General features: G+C 37.1%; 1 protein-coding gene and 1 non-coding gene across 2 annotated transcripts; one reads left to right on the top strand and one right to left on the bottom strand.

Annotated features, from left to right (window-relative positions):
- Positions 1-3,785: 3,785 nt before the first annotated feature.
- On the bottom strand, positions 3,786-3,857 carry TRNAP-AGG (transfer RNA proline (anticodon AGG)). The gene has a single exon. It is a non-coding gene; the product is annotated as a tRNA-Pro (tRNA).
- Positions 3,858-8,997: 5,140 nt separating this feature from the next.
- On the top strand, positions 8,998-12,136 carry LOC140854077 (factor of DNA methylation 5-like). The gene is made up of 6 exons (XM_073249467.1): positions 8,998-9,982; positions 10,380-10,540; positions 10,760-10,828; positions 10,977-11,261; positions 11,393-11,605; positions 11,773-12,136. Exons 1-6 carry the CDS (start codon positions 9,076-9,078, stop codon positions 12,001-12,003), a joined length of 1,866 nt encoding a protein of 621 aa, XP_073105568.1. The 5' UTR covers positions 8,998-9,075; the 3' UTR covers positions 12,004-12,136.
- The last annotated feature ends 1,432 nt before the right edge of the window (positions 12,137-13,568 follow it).

Below are 13,568 nucleotides of genomic sequence, written 5' to 3'. Positions count from 1 at the left end.
AGGCTGAAGCGTACTATTCGAACTATTTTTCTGACGTCTGAAAAGAAAGGGTCGTGGAGGTATTTGGGGTTTCCTATTGCTGGCACTAGGCTGACCTCTTCCGATTTTAGCTACGTTCAGGAGTCTTTGTTGGTCAGGATTGAGAGTTGGAAATGGAGAACATTGTCATTTGCTGGTAGGCTAACTTTGTTACATTCTGTGCATTATCCGATGTTTACACATTGTCTATCTTCAATTAATGTGCCCATTTATGTGTTATCAAAAATTGAGAAGGAACTTCGGGCTTTTCTATGGGGGCATCCAGTGGACAGTAGAGGTATGCATCTTGTTTCATGGGACCATGTTTGTGCTCCTAAACACCAGGGTGGCTTAGGTTTGGTTACTTTGAGAACAAGGAAGCGGGCTCTATGTGCCAAACTTGCTGCTAATTTGGTCCCTTCTCCTAATTCTCTGTGGGCTCAAATTGTTACTGCTAAATATAAGTTTAATGGTAATTGGCAGTCTTATACTAAGCCAGCAAAGTGTTCTGACATTTGGGAAAAAATTGCTGCTCATGGAAAACAGATCCAATATCATTTTATCTACAATTTAGGCTCGGGGGAGAGTGTGCGTGTCTTGCAAGATCCTTGGGTGGCCTCAATTCCCCAACAATATTGGCCAACTTATTATGTAAACATGGAAATGGATTTTACTGATATGAAGGTAAAACAATTGTTGTCCCCTGATCATGATTGGAATATAGAAGCTCTACTGCCTATGTTTGCTGATGATTTGATACATTTAATCAAAAAAGTGCTTGTTCCTTCTGGGGCCTGGGATGATTCTATTGCTTGGCAGACTCGGGCCAATCGAATAGCTACGAGGACACGCTATCAATTATGAAGGATATAATGCCTGCTGAGGTTGATAAATCTTTCCACTGGATTTGGAAGCTACATTTGCCGATGAGAATCAAACTTCCCGGAAGGTGGTATGGGGACGGATCCCGAGTAAGGATTTGTTGGTTAAGAGGCATATAATTCTATATGTTAGGATTTGACATTCGAGATTCAGCCACATTGATCTCACAGGAGGTTCGCGGCGAAAAATGGAATCCAACGAGACAAGATCACCTGAAACGGAGCTTGGATGGAGAGATACGAGCTTTGAAGTCGGCACGAGATTCGAGGCGGGGGCGGCGGCGCACGCGGCGGCAGCCCAGGCAGGCGAGCGGTCCAGGCGCGCAGACCACGCACGGGAGCGGGCCAGCCCAGGCCCAGCGGCCTGCTGGCCCTTTGCCCCGGTCCATCGTGGATCGGGCGGTCCACGACTGGGCCTGTGGACCGCATAGGCGTTTTCCACGCGTTTCGTGCGGTCCACGGTACTATTCCGTGGATCGGTCGCGATCGAAGGGCGTGGGTTGATCTGATTTTCGATCCAACGATCCAGGAGCTTGATTTGGTTTGTTTAGAAGACCTAAACCTAATTTAATTAGGTTTAAACGCAGTTTAAAGCCTTTAAAAGGCCTGTGACGAACAGTGAAGGGTGTGGTTTTGTTTTTTGCACCGTACGAGAACCCGAGAGAAGAGAGAGGCGGAAGCGCGAAGAGAGAAAGAGCGGTAGGCTCCTGGACAGCGGTCGCCAGATACTTCAGGGGTTCAGGGGGTCTTCCAAGAGAGAGAGAGCTTTTGTGAGGGGAACTTCAGGTGAGAGAGAATTGGGTGTACAAGGGTTGAGGGTGAGGTCTCCTCTTGTAAAATTTCTTTTCATAGTGAAGTTTGCATGCCTCCGTGAAGACGAACCTTTTGTGGCTGATCCACGTATTTTAATTATTTTTTTTTTTATTTCTTCTTTCTTTCTGCTGCATCGCGTGGTACTGAAAGGATCTTGGGAGGTGGTATCCTGGCTAGACATCCACCAACACTATGGATATGATTTATTGTGGTCTTTGTTTAACCGAAGTTGAGGACTGCTATCACATTTTGTTTGGTTGCTCATTTGCTCAGCAGTGTTGGAACTTCGTGCATACAAACTATCCTCTGCCTGTCTGGCCTTCTAGCCTTCTAGCCTTATTGAGTTAGAGAACTTATTGGCTTCTTCTGCAGTTGCTGATGAACCTAAAACTTGCTTGGCGTATGTTACTTGGTCTCTTTGGAACGCTCGTAATGAAAGGGTGTTCAAGAATGTTAATAATTCTCCTCCTCATGTTGCTTGCATGGCATTGGCTTGGTTTTCCTATTCCTCTCTTTTTTCGCTTACTTTGCAGGTTGGGGATCAGTCATGGTGCTCGGAAGCTAGTGGGACATCTAACATTAAGCGAGTGCGATGGCTTCCTCCTTCCATGGGATTTCTCAAACTCAATTTTGATGCATCTGTGCAAGCTGAAGCAGGGGTGGCTTTTATCATACGGGACTACAGGGTCAAGCTGATATTAGCTGGTGGAAAATAGTTGCTGTCCTCATCGGTTCCTTTTGCTGAACTCTGTGCACGGTGGTTGACTTAAATGCTTGTAAACTTTGGATGGAAGGGGATTCTAGTACGGTGGCTGATTGGTTACTCAATAATTTTGCTCAGGCTCGGATTTATCACCCTATGATTGATGATACGAGGGTTTGGAGGGACCGGGTGCAACTTTTCAAGGTAACGTGGAGGGAACGTGGCTGCGGATTTCTCGGCCAATCAGGCGAGGCAGTCGGATTTCATGATCCGTGCCGATGAACCTGTGTGTCCTGCGCTGGCTACTACATTGACTGCTGATGCTTATGGTATTATTTTTGAACGATGATGAGGCTTGTTCACTATTTCATTTGCCCCATGGATTTCAGTGCTGTGATGTATCCTTATCTCCTGATTCTTCCGCAGTATGCTACATACTTCGCCTGGAGGAGTCTGAGGTGGAATGGTGGTGGTCTATGCAAATGGGGGGGGTGGTACGGAGTTGGAATTCATAATGATCAGTATGCCTCCTGCTACTGTTTAGATCTGATTTGGACAGCTGTCTCCTCTTTCCATAGCTGGGCTTCTCTGATTGGGTTGCCAATTGGTCCCAGTGGTTGTTCTACCTGGTGGCCTTCTTGTTTTATTCAGTACCCTTTCGTGTTGGTATGCTGATGGTACATTGGTGGCTAGTCCCCTGCATCTTCTTTAGTATGGAGGTCTGGAAACAGTTTACTTCATGGTAGCCTGCTTGGGCTAGTAAAGTTATGGCACACTTGGAATATTACTGGCACTGTTATATATATATATGCTGCTGTTATTTTTTTAAAAAAGTCCAAGTTTCAGCGTTGTCAGCTCTGCAACTTTACTTGTTGTTCATGGGGATATGTTTGTTTGTCCTTTGTAGATGCAGGGAATGGCAACAGGTCTCTCTGAAGGGAAGCCTCTTCTGCAGCGAACCTTACTATGCTTCGACAATTGTTGCTCCAGGCACCACCTGTCTGAACATAAAGTCCGGGTGTCATTCTGTGGATTTGTTGCCTACCACATTATTGAATGCTGCCCTGTTATTTGTCTCAATGTGTTGCATGGTGCCAGGTTTTGGTTCTTGTGTTGGGATATGTCCTGGCTTTGTAATGTGTTCCTTGCAGGGACTCAGTTCAGGGGGCTACTTGTTGTTACAGAACTTTTGTATTCCCATGACATCAGAAAAAAAAAAAAAAAAAAAACAGCATGCCGATCATCATCATCATCACTAGTGCAATTATCATCCCTGCCTCACTTCACGAACCAATCTTGGACAATCATACGATACCCTGCCTCTGGCAGTTAGTCAAAACAAAAATGCAACCAATGAAGGGGAAATTAATGGGGCATTCCGAGAATTGAACTCGGGACCTCTCGCACCCTAAGCGAGAATCATACCACTAGACCAAATGCCCATCTACAGGAAAAGAATTAAAATTTATTTTTACAAAGCGATTCTTAATTCTGTACTCATATGAGTTGAAAACAGGAAATACCATTCGATAGTTAAATTTAGGAAACTTTTGGGTTCTGAAGTAAAAATCTGAATTGTTTCTCAAAGCGTTCCGTGTATTTTTATGTTGAGCATGTAAAAACTATAATGGTTACTTTCTTATAAATGTTTCCTCAAAAATACTTTCTTATCAATGTTCTAACTGATGTTAATAGCAACATTTTATTTATTCTTTTTAATGAAAATTAAGCATGTGGAGATATCCCGAACAATTTCGCATGTAAAGGAAGATGAATCTTTCTTTCGCATGAAAGATATAGCCAGAATCATTTCAAAGACTCTGCACTTCAGAGATGGATGATTGTTAAATAAAATATGGTAGATCAAGTCAGGTTGCACGCCATACACTACATGTCATCTTTGAATGTCTGATAGCTATCCATCTCTATGATCGGATGGTATGGAAATCATCGAGAGTTATACATATCTTTACAATACAATTACGTTGAAGAGGATCCTGACTTGATAATAATAGCCTTCATCATATAATATGTGGACCTAGATCTCACCTAATCGGAATCAGCTTAAAAAAGATGAGTGGGCGAGTCAAAATTCACAATAGAACCGACCTCAACCCAAACTTTGCCCACTCTTACCTATTCTTATTTTCTTTCCATATAGAGCACCTCTGCATGTTCTATCTCCTTATCTTTCCTTCTTTCTCTGGTTAAGACACTTATCTTCGTTCATTTCCTTCTCAGTTAAGGAATCTCTTTTATATCCGTCTTTCTCCTTCATCTATCCATCTCTATCACTCTCCTAATCTCCGCCTCTTCCTCATGTAAGTATGGTGTTTTTGGAGGAGGAAGGAGAGGAGACATCTTCAAGTTAAGCTTTCTCTCTTATATCAATCTATATTTTGGATTTCACAATAATTGGGTTTTACGGGATTTAAAGGATAATCTAGCTTTTGTAATTTTTAAGCCTTGGATAGCGAAGAATTATAGGAGAAGCAAAAGATTTGAGTTCTAGCAATGGTAATTGTAATGCCGGTATGTTTTGCCTTTAGTCATTCAAAAATTTATATCATGAAGTTTGATGAAATCTTTAATATAAAATTTTATAGGTTCATATGAACTGATAGGTCAATAGTTTTAATTTGAAAACTTAAAATATTATTTGATTCATCAAATAAATTATCAAAGTGATCCAATATACAATAAGAAAACAAAATATTGAATTTGAAATTGTTTGAAATCTTACTTAGGCTTAGTATTTTAATGTTATTTTTGCTAAATGTGTAATTTTAATGGTTCTCTTTAAATCTAAAAATTTTCAAGATTTAGTTTGATTGGAAGTATTTGAAATCTTTAAATGTTTGCAACTCTTCATTTAATAGAATAGATTTTGAGAGCGTGACTTAGATATAGAATTTAACTTTAAATTTTTGTATCTTAGGAATATGATTAGTGTAGTTATTATCTGATGAATTTGATAGTCTTAGGATTTCTTAATAGAGAGAAATAAAATTATAATTTGGAACAACTACCATTAGCATAATTCTAGGTGTGGGAGATCCTGGGGTTATGGATAAAAGAGGAATGATCAAAAATTTAGTATCTTAACTCCTACTTTTCTTGTTTTAGATGGTTTTTGAGATGCTTGAGGAGTTGATGGTGATGTTTGGTTAGGCACATACCCTTCTACATGCTCTCTTTTATTTTATATAAATCTTTATTTTGCATAATATATATGTTCACTATAAAAAAAATATATGGTTGATCATTCTCCTTATGTGAGCGTTTCTAATATGATTGATCGTTCTCCTTGTGTGAGCGTTTCTAATATGATTGATCATTCCCCTTGTCTGAGCATTTTCCTGGAGACTTTGGTTTTCAAATTATTATGATAGAACAAGAACTCTAAATTTAGAATTTTATTTAGAAATTAATTATGAATTGAATCTTATCATGTATGAAAATTTAATATGTTTGTCTAAGATGCGATTTAAAATGACTCAATTGATTTTAAAATTTGGATTAGCCATGTATTATTGATGTCTCATCATAAGTTAGAAATATGACCTTATTGATGCCCCATTATAAACTAGAAAATGTGTAATATTGATACCCTATTACGGGCTAGAAATGTGACCATATTGATTTTCATATCGATGCCTCATTATAAACTGGAAATATGGTAATATTGATGCCCAATCATATTTAGAAATATAGCAATATAGATGCCCCATTATAAGCTAGAAATATAGCAATATTGATACTTTATTACAAGCTAGAAATATGGCAATATCAATGTTCTGCCATGGGATTAAAACATGACCTTGTCTTAGTCCACAGGCGGCAATAGCCTATGATGTTTTATAGATAATTGACCAATAGAAAATTTTGCTATGAAATTGTGAAATAATAAATAATTCTTGTAACTAAAATTTTAAATTTTGTATGCAAATTGTATGAGGATAATTGCAGCAATATCTGGATGTTGATGAAAATACTTAATTAATTTTGTATATAGCATAAATTTTTTATGACAATACACTTCTATTTTCTTAATGCCTAAATTATAATTTACATTTATATTATTTATTTCATGGATGTGATGTATATGACAATATGTACATGATGAGGTACTTACTAAATCATCAAGCTCACATTCTCCATCTTAATAGTTTTCAGAGTACCTTGGCACCTAGAGCGACCTAATATTGCTGGTGGCAGGAAGCATAAAGAGGTTAGCAAAACTAAATTCCAATACAATTTTGGATTTAACTTATTACTTTATAGATTTTGAAACTTGGATGATTTTGTTTACTAATTTGGATATTTGTACCTGAATACTGATAATGGAGGTTGCTATCTTAAGTTTATGACTGGAATACCAAACATATGTTAAAGAATTTACTATTTTTTAAATTAAAATCATAATCCATTTAAATGTAAAGATAGTATTGATGTTGTTATCAAATTATAAGCTTTCAGATAGATTTTGAGAATTTGCATATTTCAAAAAAAAAAAAGGGATTGTCATCTCTTTTATTGTAATCAAATTTTCAATCTTGAATCCATATTTGCCAAGCTCCACAAAAAGACCCCCTCTTTTCTCTAACTTTAGTGGGACCTTCATTTTGGACTTATTTCTACTGCATCTATGAAACTTCAAGCTGGATAGCTATGATAATTATAGGAAAAAAAATTAAAGCTTATAGCATTTTATTGTTCTTGTTGTCTGTTTTTTTCCCCCTATATTTGGCTGGTCCTATTGTTTTTCTACGTAAGGAAGAGTTTCTTGGGGAGGAGGTGTGTGAGAAAAAAAGTCTGATAGGCACCACCATTCTATTGTCAGAAATAAAATTTAAAAAATAAATTAAAATAAAATAAAAAATTAGAGATAAATCTTCAATTATACTTTTAATTTAAAAGTAGCTACCAATTTGAAACATAAGTTAAAAGCAACTATTCATTTTAACTAAAATGATCCTTATACCCTTATATCCTTTAAAATACTATAGTATTATATTATTATAGTATAGTATTTTTTTATAATAAGGTAGTATTATATTATATTAGTGTAGTATTGCTTTATAATAATGCAGTTTTACTCTATTGTATTATATTAGTATAGTATTTCTTTACAATAAGATAATATTATATTATATTAGTGTAGTATTCTTTTATAATAATACAGTATTCTTTTATTATATTATACTAGTGTGGCATTCTTTTACAATAAGATAGTATTATATTATCATAGTATAGTATTTCTTTATTGTAGTATTACTTTACAATAATACAATATTGCTTTATAGTAGTGCAGTATAATTTTATAATAGTATAGTATATTTATAATAGTGTAGTATTGCTTTATAACTGTAAGGATAATTGGATCATTTCATCTCCATTTGGATAATTGCATTTAAGTTATGTTTCAAATGGATAGCTGCTTTTATTTTAAACTCAAGTGGATAGCTACTTTTAAGTTTAAATTTAAGTTGATAATTTTTTTAATTTATTTAAAATAAATAATTAAAAAAATATCTTACTTATCACCTGAGAACCAACCAACAAAATGGTGGCCACATCAATCCATTCCCCAAATGGACAATAAATGGGTACCAAAAGCAGCACATCAAACGTCACCTTTTCTTCGTGCACAGGCCTCCCTCCAAAGTTGCTCATATTTGTGGCTTGTAAAATTGCTCATATTTGTGGCTTGTGGACTTCCATCTCCTTGTCCCTCACCACATCCTCAGTCTCTCTCTCTCTCTCTACCCAACCTCCATCAACATCATTCCTCTTCTCCAATCAAACTCACAAGAAGATCCCAAGTATAAGCCGGTTCCATAGTCTAACCACGGAAACCTTCTCTATAAAATTGTTAAATTGTTTTGCACTCCCTCTCTTACAAAAAATCATGACACCTTTACCACCTTGCTGGCCCTAAAATATTTTACTAAATTAATTCTTATTCATGACCATGCAAACCTGACCGGGCAATTATGGCTTTTGCCTTTTAAAAAAAAAATTCACGGGAAAGTGAAGGTCTCATTTCATATAAGTCAAAGTTTTTTTTTGACTCATAACCAATATGGGCTAATAATGCATGCCTTCCTACACTATAATATAGCTCCTTCTCCCGTCAAGAGAGACTTGACAAGATTACGGGAGGTGCATCACAATCCACAGAAGGAACATGGGCCCCATGATGGGTGTCAATATTACGGTCACGAGCTCTGACTCAAACAAATCGATCTCTGCTCTTGCATATTTAAGATATTGTCCATTTTGATCTCTGGCTGCTATGGCATAGGGCCTAATGGTTTTGTCCTTCAAAAGATATCTTTTGGAGGAGAGGACGTCCCATCACATATAAATCAGAATTTTTAATGACTCACAATCAATATAGAATTAATGATATTCTTCTTTCTGTACCGCAACAAATAGCAATGGAGATTCTGTACAATTTTTATTTTTTTACCAAGCTTATGTTTGTTCTGGGTCGGAGTATATCCTTCTAGCCAAGCTTATATTTATTTTTGGCTGTTGTCACAGGTCCTACATAGTCCATGTCCTGAATTTATTGCATCAGATTTCTCAACAACTCCCAATCTGTCCTATTGCTCTTTAACATTTTTTTTTTCCTTTCAGTTCACCTTCACTCCAATGGATTATAGCTCAGAAGAAGACTGTGATATAAGCGATTCTGAGATAGATGACTACAGGGAGAAGTCTTTCTGGCGTTTGAAGACACAGAAACTAAAAGTGAAGTATTCAGAAAACAATTACCGATGTCCATTCTGCGTGGGAAAGAAGAAGCAGGACTATCAATATGAAGAACTACTTCAGCATGCTACTGGAGTTGGTGCATCAAATCGAGGTGGTAAAGAGAAGGCAAACCATCAGGCTTTAGCAAAATTTTTACATGAGCTTGTCAATGGAGCAGGTTCATCAGTGCCAAAACTGAATACAAGGCAGCAACAGCAGCTGCAGCAGCCTCCTCAGCCTGATCAGCCAGAACTATTTGTCTGGCCCTGGATGGGTGTCCTTGTGAACATCCAAACAGAATGGAGGAATGGAATGCATGCCGGCGAAAGCGGAGCAAGGCTAAAGGAGCGCTTCTCTGGATTCAATGTTGTAAAGGTTCATGTTCTATGGGGCCAAAAAGGCCACTCTGGATGTGCAATTCTGGGATTCAACAAGGATTGGAATGGTTTTAAGGATGCCATGAGTTTGGAAGCTCATTTTAAAGCTTGGCGTCTTGGTAAAAATGAGTGGAATGAGACAAGATACCTGAGGTCCTGCATGTATGGATGGATTGCAAGAGCTGATGACTATAGATGTGGGGGTAAAATTGGGGAGTATCTAAGGAAACATGGGGATTTGAAAACATGCGCAGATATTATGAATGAAGAGTCCCGCAAAACAAATGCACTTGTGGAAAATCTGGCAAATGAGATCTATGAAAAAAACTATTGTTTGATGGAATGGCAGACCAAATACAATGAGACCAATTTTGCACTCAACAAAGTAATGGAAGATCGGGATCGGTTGCAGAACGAGCATTACAAAGGTGAGCATCATGGTGGGCATCATCTACATATACCTAGTTCCTTCTCTTGGAATAGCTTGTTTATGCAAAAGGTTTTCTTAGATATAAAAAGACATGTTAAATTTCTTAATATTTTTGTTGCACTGATCTTTTAATTGATTTGCAACTTCTGATATGCAAGAGTATGTTTGTTTGTTGGTAAGTACTTAATATGACCTTGGATGAGGTTGAAGTTGAAAGCCACTAAGCCAGACAATTTGATGGTTACTAATGCTGCATTTTTTTCATTTGCTATTAACTATCTCATGAATTGTTCGAGTTTTCTTGAAACAAATGATGTGCTTGCATATTCCTGTAGTGGGGCAAATTTTGGTGTCTATATTGATGAGCTACTCAAAGATGATGGTCTTTTCTTCAGAACTGCAAAGATTGGAAACCGATCGTCGTGATCATTTACACAGGGTGTTTGAGGAGTATGCAAAACGGAGGTCACAGTTGGATTCTGAAAGGAGAAAACTGGAAAAGTTGGTTGTTGCAACTGAGATGGAGAGAGAAAACCTTGAACGGGAGAAAGAAAAGGTAAGAGTGATTTCTTGTGTAGATTTTAATCATCTTCTCAGTTATGCTGAATAACGAGGTAAGTTTTCCTATAGCATCTATGACTATTAATCTTGTTAGTGTTAGTTAATATTAAGCTAAGGTGAGATTTTGACCTCTCTCTTCTTGTAGTCTAAGTTAAAGAAACTGAATTGCTTCATTGAGAATGTTTAAGCTTATGGTGAAAATTTCCCCTTACAGAATCGGCTGGCAACTGAGATGCAAATGAAGGTTGATGAAAATTGTTTGAAACTTGTTGAACAACAAAAGGTTTGCTGTTGTTAAATTGATCATCTTCCATATACAAGAAATGCTCAGAATTTTTTTTTTTTTAGTAAAGAAATGCTCAGAAATTTTGTCTTAAATTTATTGTCAATCACTGCTGAGAGCCATCATTTGATGTGTGAAAAATGGACAGCGAGAGAAGGAGACTGCTTTAATTAAAATATTAGATCTAGAAAAGCAACTTGATGCAAAACAGCAATTGGAACTTGAGGTAGAGCAACTGAAAGGCAAGCTAGAGGTGATGAGCCAGATGGGAGAGGAAGATTTGCAATTGAAAAAGAAGCTAGAGAAGATGACAGAGGAGTTGGATGAGAAAAGAGATGAATTGGAAGGTTTGACAGATGTGAGTACTGCTCTTGCCGTCAAAGAACGCCAGACCAATGATGAGTTACAGCGAGCTCGCAAGGCACTGATCACGGTATGAGACTTCTCTTTTGCAATAAATCCCATCTGTACCTTTCTTGGTTGCATGCTAATCTGATGTACTTGGTGTCTATTCCTCACTTTATATTCTTAGATATGATGATGCACGAAATCCTTTTTGCACAGGGTTTGAAGGAAATGCAGAGTGGCAGCACTTTAATTGGAATCAAGAGAATGGGTGAACTTGATTATAAGCCATTTCGAAATGCATTCAAAGGGAAATTTTTGAGTATCGAAGCAGATATCAAAGCTGCAGAACTCTGCACTTTTTGGCAACAGGAACTACAAAATTCAGATTGGCATCCCTTTAAAGTAATTCAGATTGGAGAGGATTACAAGGTATGGATATGTTTTTCCTGTACATTTTGGGTACTGCATGCATGTTCTTGCTATCGTAAATGAGAGCCACCATAATTATACTTCTCCTATTTATTGATCTAACCGGACTGTAATCTTTGCTCATTCAGACAAAATGTCAATCCTGACATGTCTATGTTTTTGTGCAGCAAGTTATAAATGAAGATGATGAGAAACTTCGAGATTTGAAGTGTCAATTAGGTGATGAGGTTTACAAGGCTGTTACCGCAGCCTTGAACGAGTTGCTCGAGTACAATGCAAGTGGTAACTACTGCATCTCAGAGCTCTGGAATTTCAAAGAAGGGCGGAAAGCATCACTGGGGGAAGTCATCCAGTACATATTTAAGCAGTGGAATACCAATAAGAGGAAGCGGCAATAGCTGCATGTTTCCTTTCATTGAAAACGTGACTTTCATCTTTATGCACATTTTTGTTGGTTATAATGGTTTCTTTGGCATATTTCTTTTTTGTTGGTTATGCAACAGATTAAAAAAATATATATATCTTTCTAGAGTTTGAAAATCCATAGTTTGTTGGAAACTGAAATTGATGGTTGAACCTACTAAATTACTAGACTCATTGTTCAGAACTTTTTTTTTTTTGGGGTGCAGTCCATGACTGATTATAATTGAAAATTTACCAAGTTTTCTGTTATATCAGAATATGTTATCCTCTTTAAAAAACTAGCATACTTTTGTCAATTATTAGGTAGGGGGTTTTAATGTTTACAGAAATGAAGGCTAAGGTTCTCTCTAATTTTACAGAAAGCTTGATTGTAGTTTGTCAGACCAACCTGAATTATAGTTCTTGAAGTGTGAGACCATGCAATTCAGTAATTCTACCTTTTTGTGTTAGTTCTTGCTTCTTTGATTATTTTCTTCACAAATAAGCAGGAATGAAATTGAAATGCGACAATATGCAGACAACTATATCCAACTATATTAGTATTACCAACTTTTACACTCAAGTCTTTGGAGAGCATTGATTGTTTGTTGATTCTTTCACTTCTAACAGTTGTTTTAGCTTTTCATCTCAGACTTTTCAAGAGTATACAAGTAACAACAACCAAACAGAGATACATGTAAATGGATTGGTACAGTAAAGGAGCCTGGTGTTTAGTCCAAGAATGTGCAATGTATCCAGGTCGCGCTGCCAGTTTATTGGATAATAACAGTCCACTACACCAAACTACCAAAATTTCCTCCTCATGGAGCTTAACTATTCGTCATGACCTGATTATTTCATGGCTCTTTCGTGCTTCTCTCAGTTATATATCTTTGGACATGAATACTCCTTTGGGGTTCTTTTTCCTGTCTTATTGTGCCTTTCTTTTTTATTCTCTCAATGAAACGAACATGATTGGTGAACTCGTACCTTTCTTCAAAAAAAGGGACTACTGCAGGCGTTTCACTAAACCAAGCTTTTGATCAAATTTTTCGTGGTGTTACTATTAAGATGATTTGAGTCGCATCAGTCAACAAACTGGAGATACACTAATTGAATTCTCTCTATTCAAAAAGGTGTAGATGAAAGGCCACCAAAAGTTAAGAGGAGTAATCAAAAGTTGCTATGAATATATGCAGTTCCAATAAACTTAATAAGCAATTCACATGAACCTACAAAGCTTGAATTCACTATAAGCGTGAATTCTACGTGTTTCTCAAAGAAGAAGAAGAAAAGATCTACGTGTTTGTCTTGTTGGAATTCATTGTTGTAGACCAATTGAACCACCCATTTTCTATCAATTACTTAGGTTTGTCTCACAGGTGATGTTCCGAAAAGATCAGAGGACACCTTCCACTGTTTGTCACCTTGCTCCCTTCATCAGGTAAGGTGACGGTGAGTGACCTGTACAGTTTAGAAAGGGCTATTTAAATTATTCAAGAACAAAAGTATCAGACAACGCAAAACTAACAGATGTTCCCATACGTACTTTCCTAGCACG

The sequence above is a fragment of the Elaeis guineensis genome, chromosome 15, assembly GCF_000442705.2.
Source record: "Elaeis guineensis isolate ETL-2024a chromosome 15, EG11, whole genome shotgun sequence".
NCBI lineage: Eukaryota > Viridiplantae > Streptophyta > Magnoliopsida > Arecales > Arecaceae > Elaeis > Elaeis guineensis.
Note: the sequence above shows the minus strand (reverse complement) of the source record. Positions and strands in the feature narration are given on the sequence as shown.